Raw genomic sequence first — 19,997 nt, 5'->3', positions numbered from 1 at the left:
TCCCACACCGGAGGATCTTCAGAGACTACTCCATGATGGTGAACAACAGGGATTTTCCGGGATGGTTGGAAGCATCGACTGTATGCATTGGGAGTGGAAGAATTGCCCCACTGCCTGGAAATGAATGTATTCACGAGGAACCGGAAAACCAACAATTGTGTTGGAGGCCGTTGCTTCATATGACCTCTGGATATGACACGCATTTTTTGGAGCTCCAGGTACTTTGAACGATCTTAATATTCTGGATAGATCACCTGTTTTTGATGACATTAGTAACGGGAAAGCTCCCCAAGTAAAAGTCTATGTCAACGGAAGGGAATACAATTTGGCGTACTATCTGACAGATGGTATCTATCCAAAATGGGCAACTTTTATTCAATTTATACGACTGCCACAGGGTGCGAAAAATTCTTTATTTGCTAAAACCCAAGAATTCGTTCGAAAAGATGTCGAGCGTGCCTTTGGGGTCCTGCAAGCTAGGTTCGCCGTTGTTAGAAATCCTTCTAATTTATGGGATAAAAACAAAATATCGAATATTATGAGAGCATGTCTCATAGTCCATAATATGATTGTCCAAGATGAACGGAACTCAAACACTCTTGAAGAATTTCAAGATGAGGATTTTACATATACCGTCAAAAAAGCTACAAAACCCGACAATATAATTGCTCGTCGTAAAAAAGTTCGGGATCCACGTATCCATCAACAATTAAAAAAAGATTTGATTGAAAATATATGAGATAAATTTGGACATCTTCCATATATGTTATTTGCTTTCCATGAATTAAATAAAATGTTTGTCTGATTTTATTTATGATTTTTGTAAAAAAAAATTCACAACTTTGTAATTTTCCTTATGTTTTTAATTTTAATGTTATATGTATTTTTATTTTAAACTTCTCTTTTTAATGTCATTAATTATTAAAATAATTTGTCATTAATTATTAAAAAAATTAATTAATTTACTAAGGGACTTTCTAAAGTCCCACCAATAATCTAATTTTTGAGGGAAAATCCTTAACTCCAAATTAATCATAAAGTATTCTAAGGACATAAAATCAATTCCCACCTATAATGTTGCTCTTAAGATAGGGTTATTAGCGGAATATAAGAACCTGTCTCTTAACTTTTAACTAAAAAAGCTAAGAACTGGCTCTTAAATAAGAGATTTAAGAACCGGTTCTTAATTTTTTTAGTTAAAAGTTAAGAGACGGGTTCTTATATTCCGATAATAACCACAGCTTAAGAACTCCCCATTAATCATGGTCTAAGCAGGTGAGTTTTTTTACATCCTAAAATAAAAGTGTTTAAATTTCTATAACGTAATCCTTATATAATATATATATAGTATTATAAAATCTCAACTAAATTGATTATAGCTAAGATGAAATGTCAAAAATAAAAGTCATAAGATGTTGGGTTAAAAAAGTGACATAACAACGACTGTGTGTTGGTGTTTCATAGAATATTAATATGTTGGTGTTTTAAATGACTACACGTATCCTTTTAACTAAGCTTTTGTCATTTCTTTTAATTCAAATAACTACACCAATTAGAACGTTCTTATTAGCACATATAACCTATTTAGCAATAACAAGAGAATGATTGCATGTATTCATCTTCTTGTTTTTTTGGGGGTGAGTGGCAACACCACCACCACGCATCACCAGACACGTTGTTAAAGAAAATAGAAAACCGCTAAAAAGGAGAAGAAAAAAAAAACAGATATCAAAGATCAATTCTTATTTCTGGAAATCAAACCTCTATGGATTTGTTTCTTAAGATCAGACATATAAATTCAACTTTTTCAAGATCTTCACCATCATTCTTGATCGCAGGTCAGTATCTTCGTCTTGGTTTTCGATTGCATCTCATAGGTCAGATTCTTACATTCATGTTAATCTGCATCAATTTGTCAGAATGTCCAAAATCTAACACATTGTATAAGGAAGTATATATCCTTAATGTCATTTCTTGTATTGTCTTTCTCATTAAAAACGTATTGCAAATGGTTTGATTATTGTATCTAGATTATGATTCATGTGTATGTTATACATCTCTTCTTGTGGTTACATGAAACGTATTTGTAATTATTGTCTTGTTTTGTAGATTAATGGCTGATTAAAAGGATCATTACACATAAACATGACTTCATCTGGGAGGAGAAGCATAAGACGAGGCTCATCAGCCTCCAAGAAACCGGTTCTCCACACCCAAGAAAGCGGAAACAGTAGCTTTAACGAAACCACCTCCCCTAAACCCGGTTCACCTCTCCCTGAACCGGTCTCCGATATCGAAAGAACCGTCAAGAAGCTACGCCTATCCAAAGCCCTCACCATCCCCGAGGGAACAACCGTCTTCGACGCATGTCGAAGAATGGCCTCTCGCCGCGTCGACGCTGTCCTTCTCACCGACACAAGCGCTCTCCTCTCGGGCATCGTCACCGACAAGGACATAGCAACAAGAGTGATCGCAGAAGGGCTAAGACCAGAACACACTCTAGTCTCCAAAGTCATGACGAGAAACCCTATATTCGTCACGTCAGACTCCCTCGCCATACAAGCCCTCGAGAAGATGGTCCAAGGAAAGTTCAGACACTTACCAGTAGTAGAAAACGGCGAAGTCATCGCTATTCTAGACATAACAAAATGTCTGTACGACGCCATCTCTCGCATGGAGAAAGCAGCAGATCAAGGAAGCGCCTTAGCTGCTGCTTATCCATTCATCGAAACGTTGAGAGACCATATGTTCAAACCAGCCTTATCCACAATCATCACAGAACACTCGAAAGTAGCACTCGCCTCTCCCTCGGATCCCGTCTTCGTAGCTTCGAAAAAAATGCGTGACCTAAAAGTTAACTCAGTGATCATTTCCGTGGGGAACAAGATACTCGGCATACTAACGTCAAAAGACATTTTAATGAGAGTCGTGGCGCAGAATCTCTCCCCCGAGCTAACGCTCGTTGAGAAAGTAATGACGCCAAGCCCCGAATGTGCGTCTATGGAGACAACGATCGTCGACGCGTTACACATCATGCACGACGGTAAGTTTCTGCACCTTCCGGTTCTAGACAAAGACGGATACGCGGCGGCATGCGTCGACGTGCTGCAGATAACACACGCGGCTATCTCCACCGTTGAGAACAGCTCCGGAGCGGTTAACGATATGATGCAAAAGTTTTGGGACTCGGCTCTCACGTTGGAGCAGCATCCACCTGAGGATTACGAGACGCATAGCGATGTGTCGGCGACGTTGTTGAACTCGGAGGGAGGAGGAGGAGGGAAGTTACAGTCTCAAGGGAGTAGTGTGATGAGTTTGTTTGCGTTTAAGTTTGAAGGCCGTAAAGGGAGAGTGCATAGGTTTAACGCGACGGGGGAGAGTTTTGAGGAGGTGGTGAGTGGTGTGATGGAAGGGTGTGATGAGGTTGTGGATTCAGTGGGCGTTCAGATAATGTACGAAGATGATGAAGGCGATAGGGTTTTGATAAGTGGGGATAGTGATGTTGTTGCTGCTGTTGGTTTTGCTAGGTCTTTGGGGAGAAATGTTTTGAGGTTGCATTTGGATTTTGGTGAGATGGTGTGTGTTGAGATGGTTAAAGATTTGTCTGAGGGGAGTTGTGGTGGTGTAGGTAGGGGTTTGGTTTGTTGGAGGAGTGGTGTTGTGGCTGGGGTTATTGTCTTGACGAGTATAGTTTTTTTTGTTTTCTTGAAACGTTCCAAGAAGTGATATGTTAATGCTTCTTGTCCTTTTTGAATTTTGGTCCCATGAACTTTGTAAAGCAATTATAAAACTTGTTCCTGGATAAAAACACATGATAGGTTTTCAATTATAAAAATTGTTTTTCTTTTATCAACTACCTCCATATATTAAATTAAGTTTGATAGGCTCTAATTCTGTAGAATGGTGTTCAATTCTTACATGAAAAATAAAATGGAGCTAAGTAATGCAGGCTGTGGGGTTCGAACCCACGCGCACTTATGTGCAGAAGAACTTAAGTCTTCCCCCTTAACCACTCGGGCAAACCTGCAATTGCTAACAGATCATTTATGTTATTTATAAAGGTAATACATGATACAATCTCACATTCAAGTTCAAGAATCTATTGATAAGGTTTACTTCAGCTCTCTTCTGTCTCTGTCTCTGATTATATCTTTGCAAGAAGCATATGCCTACGTGAAGTCAATCAGGCCTGGAGTAAAATTAGCTACTGCCCAATGGAAGGTAATCAACAGGTCATTTTCTTTGTTCTTCTTCATCCTCTGATTCTTAATTGTGTCTGCAGGCCGTTCTTGAGTACTACCATTTAATGGTGCTAAAGACTCAGAGTTCCTTAACTGATGCAACTTCAGCTTTGATCCCAAGAAATGTAAAGCAGGTTTGTTCTGGGAATGTGGTTGTGTTTGAAGATGGGCCGATGGTGGTAGTGACCCACTCGGATGTAGAGGGCTATGATGATGACTCAAAGTCAAAGAGGTCAATGAATGTTGCTGGTAACGAGTTATGGGTGAAAGGGGTGGGGCAGGCTGCATTGGCGAGGATCTCGTGCTTGTGGCTTGGCTTGCGTGAGAACCACAAACTTTCCATGAGTGGTATAAGAGTCGACATTTCTCTCTACTAATGATGATAAATAAAGAATGATGCAGGTGGATATTCCTTTCTCCCCAGTGACAAATGTCAATAAAATAAATAAAACTGATCAGATTAGGTATAGAAGAAAGCTAGGGTTTGTAAATTCTGGAAACATAAACAAAAGACTTTTTTTTGTTCTGTAATTAAAAACTAACTTGTCCCTCATTAACCTTTGATAAGGAAAAAAACATGAATTAATTCTCCTTTTCAAGTATCATAATCAGTCTTTGTAGTTTGTAACCCCTTGAGAATAATAAAGATTAAACTAAAAGTTTACTTCAACATAATGCAAGGAAGGAAATGGTATCTGAGTACGGGAATTTTCAAACAGTTTTTGATCTCTCACTTCAGAAATGAAGATCTCTGACACACACCATGGCTAATGTTCTTCTCTCGGCTTCTTGCATCTTCTTCTTTTGTATTCTGGCGCTTTTCCTTGTGCCTTTAGCGGCGGATGCTTTTGCTGCCGCTGCAACTGCTGCCGCTTTTGCCGCTTTTTCCGCTTTTGCCGCTGCTTCTGCTGCTGCCGCCACGGCTGCCTCCGCTTCTTCCAATGCCTCCACTTCTGCTGCTGCCGCCGCTTCTTCTGGGAATTCTTCTTCTAGCTGTGCCTTCTGCAGGATGATACTGCATTTGTCCATGGTCTTGGGGGATATCAGACCGTATTTTATACACAGCGTATCAATTGCGAACATTCTCCATTGCCTGCTCAGAGGCATCAACAAATATAATCAAAAATTTGGATACTCCATTTGGGATATCATATGATGAGTTGATAAAAAAGATTATTACCAGGAAAGTTTAGGAGTGATCAGCTCTTTCGCATGATGTTTTACGAACTGTTCACATGCCCAAGGAACATGTTTATCAACGTACACACTGCCCAAAAAGTAATCATGGCATAACAAAAGTGAGTTTAGTGGTGGATCACTCTTTATCTCAAATCTTTCTTAAAACATAAGATGCAAGTAGAATCATACTGCTACCTTTGCTCACCCATGAATGTGTTCCAAAGCCCCATAAATCTCTTCTCATCATCGCTCGCATCCACCAACCGATCAATCTTCTGTGAAATTTCGAAAAAAGAAGAACACAAAAATGCCTCTGGTGTAAGCTATGCTCTTTCATAACAATTCAATGAAAATTTAAAAAAATACAAAACCAATGAAATACCATGCGTTCTTGAAAATCTTTAAATTCTTTATCATTTTCATTATCGCTGTCCGCATCAGACAGTACTTCTTCCAGGGTCATTGGCTTCAAAATGCAACTTATTTAGTTAGTATAATAAAACAATTAGACAGCATGGTTTCAAGAAAATCAAGAATTTGTAGGAAACTGAACCACCTGCAATGTTTTAGAGTGATAGAACTGCCGACTCCTAAGAAGATCGGTTCTGGAAATTAACAATGTATAATAGTATTGGTTAGTAAAATCATAAGGATGAAGATTCTGTAGAAACAAAGTAGCACAAAGAACATTATAACCTTTCAGCCTCGAGCCGCCGTGGATTTAACCTTTTTCTCCCAATAGCACGAGGCCCCTTAGCTCTAGAAGACTGACCTATCTCTGGTTGAGTTATTGTCTGAATTTCGCTAGTCTGTCCCGACAAGCGAGTTCTTGCTAGGGAGGATGTGATATTATCACCGTTCACATGAGGAATTTCATTTGCTTTGTCACGAGGGACATCTTCTGAATACATCTCAAAAATCTTACAACATTTACGTCCCTTAGGACCAGCTCTTTGGCCTCGCATACAGGATCTCGAGCTGCATGAATTATGGTTTGACTAGCTCTAAGAAAATGATGATGAATCATAGCTAAGAAGTAGAGTAAATAGTTTGAGATCTTACCGATAAAAGTAGATATTAACACGATCGTGCTCCTCTAAATCATAATTTACTACCTGTTATATATTTAAAAGAATTCATTATGGTAGAGTTCATAATGACGACAAAAATAAATTATTTTCTGAACCCACTTAAAATGTTGCGTAAGTATCAAGTTTTACATATACTAACCCCATTTTTGAATGCATCAGGTTTCACGGAGACATCAAACATCGGATGACCATTCTCCGACAGCTAAAACATGCAAGAGTACTTATGATATATCACAAGAAAACTTGAAAAGACTTATGTGTATGAGTATATCCTAAAATACAACGTACCCGAAAGTTAAAGTCAAATAAGGCATGCGATGACGTCAAATGATGTTTCACGCCCTGCAGATAGCATGAAATATTCAGATCCTTATTGTTTAAAAATGAAAGATATGATTAGAAAGTTTGGTTCTAGGACCTACCTTGAGGCTTCCACATTTCATTCGGCAAAATGGGCAAGAAGTCCTTTTCACAACTACATTTTCAAATGTGTGTAGATAATTAATACAATTGTTAGGGGAAAAACAAAACAGATTCTGAAGCGAAACCAAGTAAAGACTCACCTTGGGATCTCAGTATTATGTTGTTACAATTCATGTAGTTGAAAATTGTGATTCCACTTAGATTTGCCCTAAGAAAAATAAAAGTGTGCCATGAGAAGAGAAGAAGCCATTCATTTTATCTAGGAAATAGAAGGGAAAAAAGATCTAAAATGCAACAACATAAATTAAGTTTTTTTGCTTGAAAATCGATACTTAAAATTTATTCCAAAAAGTTTAGGAAGAGTTCATAAATTCTATGATTGTAATGATAATTTTGGAAAAGAAAACACACATGTATAACGTTTTAGAATAGTTTTAAATTAGAACAGTGATAAACTAATAACGAAGAAGAGATTCATACATCTTATTTTTCCTCGCCTGTATTTTGTAACTCAAACACCTTGGAAGGAAACGTGGCTGCATGAAAAATAATAAAAGCTTGTAGATGCAATAAAATGGTTCTGATTTCTGAGTTAGAATAAAAAATGTTAAAGGAAAAATAGAGAAAGATAATGCACACCTTGTCTTGTGTAAAAGCTTGAAGAATGCCGTACAAGGTAATTGGTTTGCCATATAATGAGATAACTTCCTTATCCTCCTCCGTTAAGGGCTTAACGCCAGCCATCTGCTTGATTAGTTTGAAACTGTCAAGCAAGCTGTTGCAGCAACAAAGAATCATTAATAAGCATAAATAGAGTAAAGAATAGTGCAGTGACTGATTTCTATGTTCCCAATTTTTAAACACCGTAGAATTTGTTAAGATAGACGAACCGAGATCTTAAAATCTGATAAACAAACAAGCTATTGGTAAACCAAAAAAATAATACGAATTTTTTTTTTACAAATAATAAGATATATCTATCCTATTAAAATAGAAATCATGACATTTTTCATGTAGGATTTTTTAATTTGGACTATTTTTTAGAAATTTTATTAAATGTATTTTATTAAAACTAATAACACATAAAATATTTAAACTAATTTAATTATAATATATTTTGATATCTTTTCATTATAAATAGAAAATATATATTAAAAATTCAACGAATCTGTTTGCAAAGATTTTAATAAGATCTTAATTTTCAAACATTATATGTAAATATTTTATCTAATTTCCTAATTAGTTTTGAAATATTATTACACATTAATATATTCAGTTATCGTATATAAAATGAAAAATAAAATTTTGTCATATGTTTATCTATATAATCATAATCAATCGTATTGAACGAAATTTATTATATTGAGCTATATATTGCAAAATTATATTAAATCAATAATTTTATATATAATTTATTTTCATAATTATAAATATTTTATGTTCAAAAATATAATACATTGGTAAGACGAGTCACATTAGTAAACTATATAATATATGTATAAAAATTGACATGTATTTCATTAAAACTAATATAATCAATCATGTTAAAATAAAATTATTATATTGAAAAAAATGATTAGTTTATATTAAACTGATACATTTTTAAATTTTACTTTTCATAGATATAAAATATTCATGTTAACAACTTAACATCAGCAAACTATATAATAGATGTATAAAATTAAGATTTTTATATATGCAATAATATATTATCTAAAATGAATAAAATAAAACAATATTGCTAAAAGGAAATCCTGTTTTGAAAGACGGGTCAGAATTTAGCATAAATTAAATACAAAATAATTTTAAAATATTTTGTTTGGTACATATATTAATTTGTTTAATAACTAAGTGCAAATACAATAAGATAAATATATAATAAGAAGCAATAAATATATATAATGTTTTTAAACAATTGACTAAATACAACATATAAATTATTAAATTATTAAATATTGTATCTGAGATGTTATATAAATATTTAAATATATGATTAACTTTTAAAAAATGTATACTACTAACAATCTAAAATAAATATCTACGTATATAAAACTGAAAATAAACATCCGCTCACTTCGCGGGTCGAGATCTAGTCTTATATATTAAAACAGAAGTCACAACCTTGATTCATGTGTGATTTTTTTTTTTAAATGGACCTAATAGACATATTCTTAGAAAGTCATGTTATATTTAATCTGTAATCTTATTATTTAAATTCTGGGCATACCAGAAATTTTTATTGAGCTATCAATAATTAGATTTAAACAATAGATTATCCATTGGATTTATAGATAGTATAAATTAAATAGATATAATTTAATGCTGTAATACTGTAACTCCATATGTTAATTATTTAAATATTTTTCGATGTTAATTTTTAAAATTATAAATATTTTTTTAAATAACAAAAATCATATTATATAACAATGGTTAATCTTTACTACCTTAAACTAATGAAAACAAATGAACTATATAGTTTATTTTAAAAATTAAACATTAAAAATTAAACAAAGACTAAATGTTTAATTATTTACACCATAATATAAATCTATGAAGCGAAAAGTTTAATTTTTTAAAACCTTTCTAAATTTGTGAAATATTACAATATTTTTGAATATGACAATAAAACAATATTTTACTAGTCTATATATATATATAGTTACGATTTTAATAATGAAATAATAATCCAAAAATATATATATAAAAGAAGATACAAATACATGTGAAAGTTTGAAACAATCTATTCAATGAAAATATATATTGTATACTTATTATGTTTTAAAAATTGATTGACACATATATATTATAATATATACCAATTTAGAATTGAAAACAAAATGTTTATATAAAAATAAATGAAAACAAAAACCCGTGCGGTTGCGCGGGTCGAGATCTAGTATATTATTAAAACAAAATACTTTTTATCTACTTACAAATAGTCTATGTTGGACAACTACATTTATTTAATTTTCTATTATTTCTCCTACAAGAAACTTATTTATTATTAAATATATACCATATTTAACCTATTATTTTAATATTTTCAAAATAAGATATCTCAAAAAGATAATCGTAAGTATCTTTTTCTAAGATTGCATTTTAATAATATCTTTTAATACCATTTTAAAAAAAAAAAAAAATATACACTTATTTTAATATTTAATTTTCAATAATTAAATTAATAATTAATAATATCTATAATTATAAATGAATATTAAATATTTTTTTATTTACAGAATAAGAAATAACATTTCTATGATATTTATATGTATACAATTTATATTCATAATTAAATTACTACACCAATTAATAAATATAAAGCAACTTAATCCATCTATTAACTATTTTATAAATTATAAAATTAAAGAATAACATATATTCATGAATTTTACAACAACTTTAACTTAGTAAAACAAAATATTAGACTAATATATATAAACCAATAAATAATTTCATACTTTAATATACATATTTAAATTAGAATATGAAAAATAATTCAATATATTTATCAAGTATGAGACGAATTGAATTATATATAATTAATTGATATAATAATAAAACAAATTGTGACCAATATAAAAACTAAAAATAAATTTGTACTGTAATTAGTGATTTAAAATATAAATAAAATTAATACTGGGTGGGTTATGTAGATGAATCATCTTATTTTTATAAAATTATATTTATGTAAATTTTAGTTTAATTATCTATACTTTAAATATAATGTTTTTATAAAATTACATATGTTTATACTTTAAAAATAATGTTTTTATAAAATTACATATGTATTTTAATATTCATTAAATAAAATTTTGAATTTTATCTTGCGCTTTTAAAACGTGGGTCAAAATCTATTTTATCAACTGTTTTTTTAACTATCAAAAAGTTATAACGGTTTAACTAAAATTGACCCCAATAATTATTATTTTTAATATAACTGTTTTGGTTTAATTAAAATCTATTACTTGCATTTTGATTTAAAATAAATACTAACAGATTATAACCATAATCAGTAAAATCTATTACCTATTATAAAAAAATGAGCCTAACAATACATACATGCAAAGATCATATGCATTTAGACCGTGATAAAATTTAAATAGGATTGAGATTAATCTTATAAATTTATAACTATATGTAAAAACAAAAAACTCTTGTGCACACTATCATATCAATATTTAGATGCATAAATTTGTTTCATGGAGTATTCATTATCAATGAAAACAGAACAAAAATTATAACACTTAAATTATCTTTAAAATCTGATGTCGTCAACAATTATATGTGGACACGAAGATCATACTATCATCACATAAGATCCCAATAACCCAAAACATTAAATGGTAATAGTGTATTTTTGTTGTGTTTTGTAAAACAAAAACATAACATGTTTAACGAGGTTATAACCAAGTATAACTTTAAATGACATGAAGTACTTGCAAAGTGAGATAATGGAAAAAGAGAGATATTGTTAAAATTCATACATGTCTATAAATCATTACTAAACCTAAACATGCAATCTGTAATAGATTTTTTCTTTAAATTGACAATTGACGGTAGAATAAAAAATCGTTCATACGGATTTAATCAGAAAATATGTAGAGATTTGATTTACTTACCGATCTTGCTACACAGTTAAGAGCAGTTTACGTTGCACACGAACGAAAAACTTTGAGATATTATATTCTCCGCTAAAAAGATTTGGTGCGGCGGATTGTGCATGTCAATAGATGGTATTTATAAGACATAATAGCACTCCTAAACCCTACATCACTAAGTGTTTGGACCTTAATTTTATTTTGGCCCAATATAAACCCAATAGAATCACAAAGAAAAGAGTGGCTATGAACTTAAGTTTCCGAGTTTAGATTTAATTCTAATATATTAGAGCTAACTATATTATGATATAACAAATAAAAATATTAGAAAAAATAATTCACATTTAAAAATAACTACAATTTCAATTAAGTAACATGTTCTTAAAAACCAAATAGTCCAAAAACATTGCTTGTGAAAAAGGAAAAATTAAAATATGAGATATTATCCCAAAAGATATTAATTGAATTGAATATTTGTTCTGATCTTGGCTTTTGAACTACCAAAATTTGGTCGAATATATTAAGAACTAGGACATACAGCTTCAACTTTCGCTATTTTTAGTTTTGTAAGACGACTATCAAATAATACCTGCACATATGCTGCATAAAATGGTCCATGGTGTTTTTTTCTCACCAATTGTATTTATCCTCCTAACTGGTTAACCCCAATTTTGTATTGCTCAAGTTAAATAAAATTATATTTTTTTTTCAGAAATACAAATTCTTACTCATATCTTCTGATCAACTGTTTTAAAATTTTGCTTTAATACATAAACACTAAAAATCTTCAACGTTAAGTGAACTAACAAAGAACTAGGTGAAGACTCGCGCTTTGCGCATGATGAAGTCGCGTAATGAATATTATATATACAAATTAATTTTACATATTATTATTTATTTTGTGTTTATTACATATTATTAAATAATAATATTAAATAATTGAGAAGCGAATAACTATTATGTATATAATTAAATTGAAATAATCACATAAATAAAAATAATTTATCTCGTTTATTTACAATATTTTTTATTGGTAAATAATAAAAAATAATCATTTTATTTATTTTATATGTTATATAATTAAATTTAAATGATATTGACATAGATATATTGTATATTTTATTAACATTTGTATATTTATTATACCAAAAAAAGATTAAACCATAAATCACAAAATTTTCCATGTGAGATTTTTAATAATTTTAGTAATTTATAATCATGTTTAAAAATTCAATGCAAATTTCAAAATTAAAATATTAAGGTCTCAATACTTTTGCATTGAAAATTTTGAAATTAATATATTTCTGCATTTTAATATGGTATATAGTTTAATTTTAATAATATTAATATATACATATATATATATATATATATATATATATATATTTTTTAATCTGAATATCTATTAAATGAAACTTATTATTCATATGATTTTTTGATCATTTCTATCTTGTTATAACAAAAAGTTAAATCATTGATCACAATTTTTTTAATATGAGACTTTTATCATTATTACTAATTTATAGTCGTTTTACGAAATTCAAAATATAACATATAAGAAAAAAAATTTAAACTTTTTATTATATGATTAATGTGATTGTTTAGTTTCTTTTAAGAATATAAAATTAAAGAAAAATTATGAAGGATACAAAATATTGTTATCAAATTTTTATTATTTAAAATCATTAATTGTTATTTATATGTTAATTATATTAGGTAATTTCGTAGTTTTTATTTAAGAAAATAGAATATTTTTTGTATAGTACTAATTAATTTTATATTTGGTTTAATAAAAAATATAATATATGTTTAGATAGACCAACTAATTTTTCTAAAGATTTTAAAAATTTTGACACGTGGCTAAAAAATAGTATAATGCTTGTCAATTAATATATAAAGGATACCAACCAGAAATTAATATATAAAGGATACCAACGATTCTGGTTACAACTCCACAATCTTTATATGCAATTTGGTTTGAGTGTCTCACTAGTCATGTTCCCACAGTGTCACACATATGACCTTTAGTTTGCATTCGAACCAATCAAGCCCATCGAACAGGTTTACCGACAAAACCCAACGTCTGTCATTGGATATAATAACTATCACGCACGAGATATAAAGAATAAAACCGAAATCAGAATATAAAAAAAAAAGCTGCTCTCTCTCATAGAGGCAGAGCTATCTCAAGTCTCTTACAAAAAGTAAAGCAACTTTCTCCCCAAAAAGGGTTCAAACCATAAACAGAAAAAAACAACAACAGAGAAAACAGAACCAAACGTAAAATGTTTTATTTAAGCAAAATGAGCAAACACAAGTTTCATCTTCTTCTCGTCACAAAGGAGAAACCACTTTGCTACTAAAAAAGTTGCACTGTCTAGTAGGGCTCCACAGGTTTGCGGAAGTTAGCTCCAGCGTATACAGCTTCTGATCCCAACTCCTCCTCAATACGCAAAAGCTGTAACCGAACATATTAGTCAATAACAAAAGTTAACTATGCTTTTGATTCTTGCTTAGATCAATTTGGTTTTATGGATGTTTAACCTGGTTGTACTTGGCAAGACGCTCGGATCTGCAAGGAGCTCCCGTCTTGATTTGTCCCTGTAAAGAGAGAATCAAATACGAATCAGATAAACAATGAACTGTTGCTTTGGAATTTGGCTTCTAAATGGGTTTATAACTTACAGTGGACAAGCCAACAGATAGGTCAGCAATGAAGGTGTCCTCTGTTTCACCACTTCTGTGGCTGGCCATCACTCCCCATCCTGCTCTCTTAGACATCTTCACTGCCTCAATACTCTCGGTCACTGACCCGATTTGGTTAACCTGTTGCCCCAAGATTTTAGTCAGTAACTACTGAAAGGTTATATAATCTGAATTAGGATAATGTGGATTGGGAGGTACCTTCAAGAGAAGAGCATTGCAAGACTTTTCTGCAATTGCCTTAGCAACCCTCTGGAATAAGAAAGAGTTAAACAGATATAAGCACTTTGAGCGAGAAACAGACAAAAAAAGTAGTAACCACATCTGATTAGGTTAGGCTACAAACCTTGGGGTTGGTGACCAACAAATCATCACCGACAATCTGAACATTGTCTCCACACTCAGCGGTCATCTTAGCGTAGTGCTCCCAGTCATCTTGGTCGAAGGGATCCTCAATAGACACAATTGGGTACTCAGAGACAAAGGACTTGTAGAGGTCCTTGAGTGCATCTCCAGAAATCTTCTGAGAGCCATTGTTGTTCTGCAGAGAAACAAACAGAGCAGGAGCTCGAGGTTGAGAGCTTTGTCCTTGTGTTTATATCAAATTTAGAAAGAGGAGGCCATTAATCTGGAAAGAGAAGATCTACCTCTTCTTTGAAGTTCAAGTCGTAGGTCTTGTCTGATGAGTAGAACTCTGAAGCGGCAACATCCATTCCAATGACAACCTTGCCAGTGTAGCCAGCCTTTTCAATGGCAGTCTTAAGTAATTCAAGACCTTCCTTGTTTTCCTGGATGTTTGGTGCAAAGCCACCTTCATCACCAACGTTTGTGGCATCCTGACCATACTTCTTCTTGATCACAGACTGGGAAGAGCATAAAAAGACATGTAAGTTAACAGGATTTAACTAAAGTTACAGCAACAGATATAAACACATTGTCTGCATATCATTTTATGAGGGCCTTTTAAAGACCACAATAATTTAAGGGTTTACCTTCAAGTTGTGGTAAACTTCAACACCCATTTTCATGGCTTCTTTGAATGAAGAAGCTCCAACAGGGAGAATCATAAACTCCTGCAAACATCAACAGCCTATCAGAAACATTCAACGGTGCAAAAGTTTGATATTTGAAAAGTCAATGGAAAAGAATCACAACGAACGTGCCTGCATAGCGAGCTTGTTTCCGGCATGTGATCCACCATTGATGACGTTGAAGGCAGGAACAGGTAGAACAATCTTAGGGTTACCAGCAAGATTGGCAATGTGCTGCATCCAAAAACCACAAAAAAAAAGGAAAAGCTTAGAAAATCTAGCACCAGGAAAAAACAATTAGCAACAGTTTTCCTATAAGTCTAAAGATCGCCCTACCTTGTAGAGAGGAATGCCACTGACAACGGCCCCAGCCTTGCAGACCGCAAGAGACACAGCAAGGATAGCATTAGCCCCAAGCTGAACACAAAAAAAAAACAAGATGGGTCAGAATCGTCATTCATGATTAAGTGAATAAATAAAACACGAATTTATTAATTAAATCACCTTTTGCTTGCACCAACCCCACTCGTTCTGGGTTCCATCAAGTTCATGGACCATGAAGTTGTCAATAGCAGTCTGCAGAGTCGGGTCCTGCAAGAAACAACAAAAAAAAAAACGAAAGTTTTATAACAGCTTCAAAAACAAATCCGATGCACTGAACGTAAAATCAAATAGAGACACACCTTTCCAATCAATGCTGGGCCGATGATGTTGTTCACATTGCCAACAGCCTAATGACATCAAACCAATACCAAATCAGACTAAAAAAAAGTTCATACTAATATCAAAAAAAAAAAAAAAAAAAACACAATGTCTAACCTTAGAAACACCCTTTCCAAGGTAGTCAGAGCCACCATCCCTGAGCTCGAGAGCCTCGTAGATACCAGTGGAAGCTCCACTAGGAACCGCTGCTGTTACCTTGACACCAGTGGATGTGTGTACATCAACCTGAAACCATCATCAGATAAAACCAATACAATCTTTCTCAGCACGAAGTTCAAATACTATCACGATCTAAACATATCCAAATCAAACAGATCCATCGCAAGAATCATCTCAAGACTACGAAACGCAATCGAGATTCACATAAAAGGAATAAACATAAAAATCAAAGTTCTATTCACGATCAAAAACGCAGATTCTCATTCACTTAAGCTCGAAAGGGAGAGGAGATTAATAACCTCGACGGTGGGGTTGCCACGGCTGTCGAAGATCTGCCTAGCCTTAACGACGGTGATAGTGGCCATGGTTCGAGAGTAGATCTAGAAGATCGGCGATGAGTACGAGAGGGTTTAGTGAACGGTTACAGTAGATGATGAATCGGGTGGTCTGGTTAAATATATAAAGGGGAATCGAGTAAGGGACAGCCGTTGGATTGTTTTAATATGAACCGTTGGATGATAAGTTAGGTTCAAGAGAAGATGACAAAACGATGTGCTGCACGTCTTTTGCAAACCAGGAAAGGTTTTTTTTTTTTTTTTTAAGTTTCTTTGCTCCTTGTCCAAGTAATCGAATATTCGACTAGCTTTTTTCTTTCCTCTGAAATTTCATGAGTGGAATATTCGGCTAGTTTTACAACTCTAGAAACAAATTAAAGTCAAATCAATATTTGGGTCTTGATTTTATTCCATTTTTGACTATGTGTGTGTTTCCTCTCTCTCTTTTTTTTTAGCATGTTTCATATCGTTTTTATAGCTAAGAAACATATTTTTCAATATCGTTTTATGTTAAGAACTTCATAAGTCTTCTGCTGTATTTTTCGTATTGGGCTTTTGTGCTCGCCCATAAACCTCTGTAATCAAACACAACAATTCAATATTTTAGCCCAAATATTACAGCCCATTTAATATAACTTTTAAAAAGCGGACATCACAAAAAGTGTAAAAGGTTTCGAGTCTTTTTGACTAACAACACCATTGGATGCCCTTGGAATAATAGAATCTATACCTCAGTATCCAATGAGCCGCAAAAGGTTAATTGAATGGGATTTGACCTCGTGAAACTAAACTTGACATGACTTTGACTCTATAAAAATACATCATAGTTTGTCGATCATAATCAGAATAACAATGGCTGATGAAGAGAACAAGAACAGCATCGTTGTTGCACCCGAAGATGAGTCCACATGTGACAAAGAAGAAGCAGAACAGGAGACAGAACTGAGTTCTATTCTGGATAAACTTAGTTTAGATCCTAAGAAAGAGAAGCAGAAGAAGAAACTCTTGGTCTTAAGTCTGAGTGGTCTACTTCTTCATAGAGTTCATCGGAGAACTAACCGCAAAACTCCCAAGAACAGATCTCCTGATGCTTCTTGTGGCCCAAACCTAGGTAACTTATTTTTATTAATTTCCAATTTTATTATTTTAATCTATTAATTATATTTGTTTGTTTAGTCTATAAGAGGCCATTTGCTGAAGAGTTCATGAAGTTTATTCTCGAGAGATTTGAAGTTGGAATTTGGTCCTCTGCTTGCGAGTTAGTCCCTTCATTTTTCCATCTCTTGAAATTCAAATTAATTTTCATTTTAATATGATTCCTTATGGTTTTGTCTTTTAGGAAAAATGTTGATATAGTTCTAAACATTGTTCTTGAAAATCTTCAAGATAATCTTCTTTTTGTGTGGGTAAGACTCTTATGATATTTTTCTTTTGAACAAAAAAAAAAAGACTTATGATATATATCTGAGTATGTGTTTTTACTTAAGCATTATCTTATATTCTACTTTGCTATAGGACCAAGAAGAGTGTACTGACAGTGGAAGTACGACATTGCATAACAGTGATAAACCTATGTTTTTCAAGGATCTCTCTAAAGTGTTTAAGTACTTCAAAGGCTTCTCTGCTTCAAACACTATCTTCATCGATGATGAACCATACAAAGCTCTTCTTAATCCTGTAAATATACTTTCGATGTAATGTTATTTACTAGTTTAGTTTTTGCTCCTTGCTTGATCTTTATGTGAATGCATGCAGGACAATACAGGTGTGTTCCCAGTGAGTTATGATCCTACAGACAAGAACGATGACTTTCTTGGTATATGATCGTTTTATCTGAACTTTTGACGTTTCCATGTCTTGTCCTTTTTGGTTATGATTGGTTTGGTTTTGATCCTGCTAGATCCAGAAGGAGAGTTCTGTTCTTACTTGGATGATCTCGCAAGTTCGTCAGATGTTCAAGATTATATTAAAGAGCATTCTTTTGGTCAGCCAATGATTGATTCTTCTCATCCGGACTGGTCTTTCTACAGCAAAGTCATAAAGGATTATTACCTTGCATATGTCTGTTAGTCTAGTTTTATTAATATTTACTCTGTTTTTTAGCTTACTATTGAGTATTGAACACATTTCTAGTAAGAATGTTGAACATGAACACATTCTGTTTTTTTTTTTCAATTATTTAATCATCTCAAATGTTTTGTTTAAGTTTTAGTAGAGTTAATGATTTTCTGAGATCAAGCGAAAATGAGCTTTAGTCTACTGGATTATAATAAAGTGATGATGAAGGCTAAAAAAAAAAATATTTTTACCATAAAAATGTTCAAAAGATAAAGGATTATAGTAACACTGAAAATATAACTAAAACCACATAATGTCTTGTTTTGCATTTTGCTAGCATCAATGGAGTCTTATACTCTTCAAATAAACTTTTGTAAGGATCTAATTGACTTAAATTCGGATGAGAGTACACCTTGAGTTCAGATCTTAACTTATCATCAAAAGACAAGCGGGATATATTTGTAAATACCTATACCCACTCTAAGGAACAAGTGCGCCCGTGGCCTAATGGATAAGGCGTTTGACTTCTAATCAAACGATTGTGGGTTCGCGTACCACCGGGCGTGTTATTATTTTCATTATGTTTTCACTTTTTCACCATCCAGCACACATGCACACTTTCTCTCAATCGTTATGGCTCTCCAGCGTCACGGTAGAGATTTTAGCAACATTTTGTTGTGTTGGTTCTTGATTATCAGATTTTGCCAGCTTCTTGAATCTTTGAGGAATGCTGTTTGAGAACGATTCTTGAAAGCTTGCATGTGTAGTGTTATTAGTTTAATTAGTGGTCCCTCTTAGCTTTGATTGATGGTTAGCGTAATGTGTTGAACTTGAAAACATAAAAGAACCGGTGTCTGCTTTTGCATCTGTCAAAGTTTCGATGCTGTTTTTTTATTCTTCTCGGCTTTGGCCGGTTCCATGTTGTAGCATACCAAAGCAGATTTGGTGTATAGTAGACGGGATGGTGGAAAATGGAGATGTACATCAACACTTTGTGCATATACGATATACTTGGAAGGTAGAAACTGTTTGTCATCTTGAGTTGGTTCGTGAATTAGGTTATAGTAAATAGCATTGTGAATCAGATCGAGTTTATTGTTTTTATTTCATAATCCGTTTGGTTCAAGATTCAAGGTGTTTCTAATCCAAGAAAGTGATGTGAAATAAATCATTATTCAACACTCTCATTTGTCCTACATAACATGTTACTGAAAGGACACAACTAAGGAGATACAAAATATAAGTGGGTACAATACTAATAGGTCTAAATACTACTACTACAAGTTGTAAGAAGTTTGAAAACTGAAATAGATTGGGTTCGACTTATCTAACCTGAAAGACTACAAGGGTCTTGTACAGTTGTACTCTTGTTCAATGGTAAGGAACATTTCTTTTCTTTGAAAGAGATCATCTAGTATATTAAAATAGAAGTCACAACCTTGATTCATGTGTGATT

General features: G+C 32.5%; 5 protein-coding genes and 2 non-coding genes across 7 annotated transcripts; 4 read left to right on the top strand and 3 right to left on the bottom strand.

The window, feature by feature from the left end:
- Positions 1-1,708: 1,708 nt before the first annotated feature.
- Positions 1,709-3,726, top strand: LOC106340511 (CBS domain-containing protein CBSCBSPB2). The gene is made up of 2 exons (XM_013779379.1): positions 1,709-1,838; positions 2,110-3,726. Exon 2 carries the CDS (start codon positions 2,146-2,148, stop codon positions 3,724-3,726), a length of 1,581 nt encoding a protein of 526 aa, XP_013634833.1. The 5' UTR covers positions 1,709-1,838; positions 2,110-2,145.
- A 218-nt stretch (positions 3,727-3,944) lies between these two features.
- Positions 3,945-4,027, bottom strand: TRNAL-UAA. Its single transcript has one exon. It is a non-coding gene; the product is annotated as a tRNA-Leu (tRNA).
- Positions 4,028-4,068: 41 nt separating this feature from the next.
- On the top strand, positions 4,069-4,706 carry LOC106337989 (putative dual specificity protein phosphatase DSP8). The gene is made up of 2 exons (XM_013777070.1): positions 4,069-4,221; positions 4,283-4,706. Exons 1-2 carry the CDS (start codon positions 4,069-4,071, stop codon positions 4,616-4,618), a joined length of 489 nt encoding a protein of 162 aa, XP_013632524.1. The 3' UTR covers positions 4,619-4,706.
- A 233-nt stretch (positions 4,707-4,939) lies between these two features.
- On the bottom strand, positions 4,940-11,629 carry LOC106340522 (polycomb group protein FERTILIZATION-INDEPENDENT SEED 2-like). Its single transcript, XM_013779392.1, has 14 exons — positions 11,554-11,629; positions 7,574-7,709; positions 7,415-7,470; positions 7,075-7,142; positions 6,934-6,986; positions 6,800-6,853; positions 6,651-6,713; positions 6,483-6,535; positions 6,117-6,398; positions 5,977-6,025; positions 5,803-5,886; positions 5,616-5,695; positions 5,422-5,508; positions 4,940-5,334 (listed from the first exon to the last, which is right to left on the bottom strand). Exons 2-14 carry the CDS (start codon positions 7,676-7,678, stop codon positions 4,977-4,979), a joined length of 1,392 nt encoding a protein of 463 aa, XP_013634846.1. The 5' UTR covers positions 7,679-7,709; positions 11,554-11,629; the 3' UTR covers positions 4,940-4,976.
- Positions 11,630-13,651: 2,022 nt separating this feature from the next.
- On the bottom strand, positions 13,652-16,579 carry LOC106336600 (bifunctional enolase 2/transcriptional activator-like). The gene is made up of 13 exons (XM_013775468.1): positions 16,448-16,579; positions 16,086-16,214; positions 15,950-15,997; positions 15,771-15,857; positions 15,603-15,683; positions 15,399-15,500; positions 15,228-15,308; positions 14,883-15,098; positions 14,582-14,776; positions 14,437-14,487; positions 14,218-14,358; positions 14,077-14,133; positions 13,652-13,990 (listed from the first exon to the last, which is right to left on the bottom strand). The coding sequence occupies exons 1-13, from the start codon at positions 16,511-16,513 to the stop codon at positions 13,910-13,912; spliced, it is 1,335 nt and encodes a 444-aa protein (XP_013630922.1). The 5' UTR covers positions 16,514-16,579; the 3' UTR covers positions 13,652-13,909.
- A 647-nt stretch (positions 16,580-17,226) lies between these two features.
- Positions 17,227-18,688, top strand: LOC106339780. Its single transcript, XM_013778652.1, has 6 exons — positions 17,227-17,594; positions 17,660-17,741; positions 17,823-17,889; positions 17,999-18,160; positions 18,239-18,299; positions 18,384-18,688. The coding sequence occupies exons 1-6, from the start codon at positions 17,336-17,338 to the stop codon at positions 18,551-18,553; spliced, it is 801 nt and encodes a 266-aa protein (XP_013634106.1). The 5' UTR covers positions 17,227-17,335; the 3' UTR covers positions 18,554-18,688.
- A 346-nt stretch (positions 18,689-19,034) lies between these two features.
- On the top strand, positions 19,035-19,107 carry TRNAR-UCU. The gene has a single exon. It is a non-coding gene; the product is annotated as a tRNA-Arg (tRNA).
- The last annotated feature ends 890 nt before the right edge of the window (positions 19,108-19,997 follow it).

Source organism: Brassica oleracea, chromosome C4, assembly GCF_000695525.1.
Source record: "Brassica oleracea var. oleracea cultivar TO1000 chromosome C4, BOL, whole genome shotgun sequence".
Classification (NCBI taxonomy): Eukaryota; Viridiplantae; Streptophyta; class Magnoliopsida; order Brassicales; family Brassicaceae; genus Brassica; species Brassica oleracea.
The sequence above is the reverse complement of the archived record's forward strand: the minus strand, read 5'-3'. Positions and strand labels throughout refer to the sequence as shown.

Excerpts from the sequence above, each read along its gene's own strand:
- LOC106340511 (XM_013779379.1), top strand. The coding sequence starts at position 2,146 with ATGACTTCATCTGGGAGGAGAAGCATAAGACGAGGCTCATCAGCCTCC.
- LOC106337989 (XM_013777070.1), top strand. The coding sequence starts at position 4,069 with ATGATACAATCTCACATTCAAGTTCAAGAATCTATTGATAAGGTTTAC. Across the intron at positions 4,222-4,282 it reads TAGCTACTGCCCAATGGAAG|GCCGTTCTTGAGTACTACCA; the intron begins GTAATCAACAGG and ends TTGTGTCTGCAG.
- LOC106340522 (XM_013779392.1), bottom strand. The coding sequence starts at position 7,678 with ATGGCTGGCGTTAAGCCCTTAACGGAGGAGGATAAGGAAGTTATCTCA. Across the intron at positions 7,143-7,414 it reads CAGGCGAGGAAAAATAAGAT|GGCAAATCTAAGTGGAATCA; the intron begins GTATGAATCTCT and ends TATTTTTCTTAG. Across the intron at positions 5,696-5,802 it reads AAGATTTTCAAGAACGCATG|AAGATTGATCGGTTGGTGGA; the intron begins GTATTTCATTGG and ends GAAATTTCACAG.
- LOC106336600 (XM_013775468.1), bottom strand. The coding sequence starts at position 16,513 with ATGGCCACTATCACCGTCGTTAAGGCTAGGCAGATCTTCGACAGCCGT. Across the intron at positions 16,215-16,447 it reads GTGGCAACCCCACCGTCGAG|GTTGATGTACACACATCCAC; the intron begins GTTATTAATCTC and ends TGATGGTTTCAG. Across the intron at positions 15,309-15,398 it reads GAAACAAGCTCGCTATGCAG|GAGTTTATGATTCTCCCTGT; the intron begins GCACGTTCGTTG and ends TGATGTTTGCAG.
- LOC106339780 (XM_013778652.1), top strand. The coding sequence starts at position 17,336 with ATGGCTGATGAAGAGAACAAGAACAGCATCGTTGTTGCACCCGAAGAT. Across the intron at positions 17,595-17,659 it reads TTCTTGTGGCCCAAACCTAG|TCTATAAGAGGCCATTTGCT; the intron begins GTAACTTATTTT and ends TTGTTTGTTTAG. Across the intron at positions 17,890-17,998 it reads ATAATCTTCTTTTTGTGTGG|GACCAAGAAGAGTGTACTGA; the intron begins GTAAGACTCTTA and ends ACTTTGCTATAG.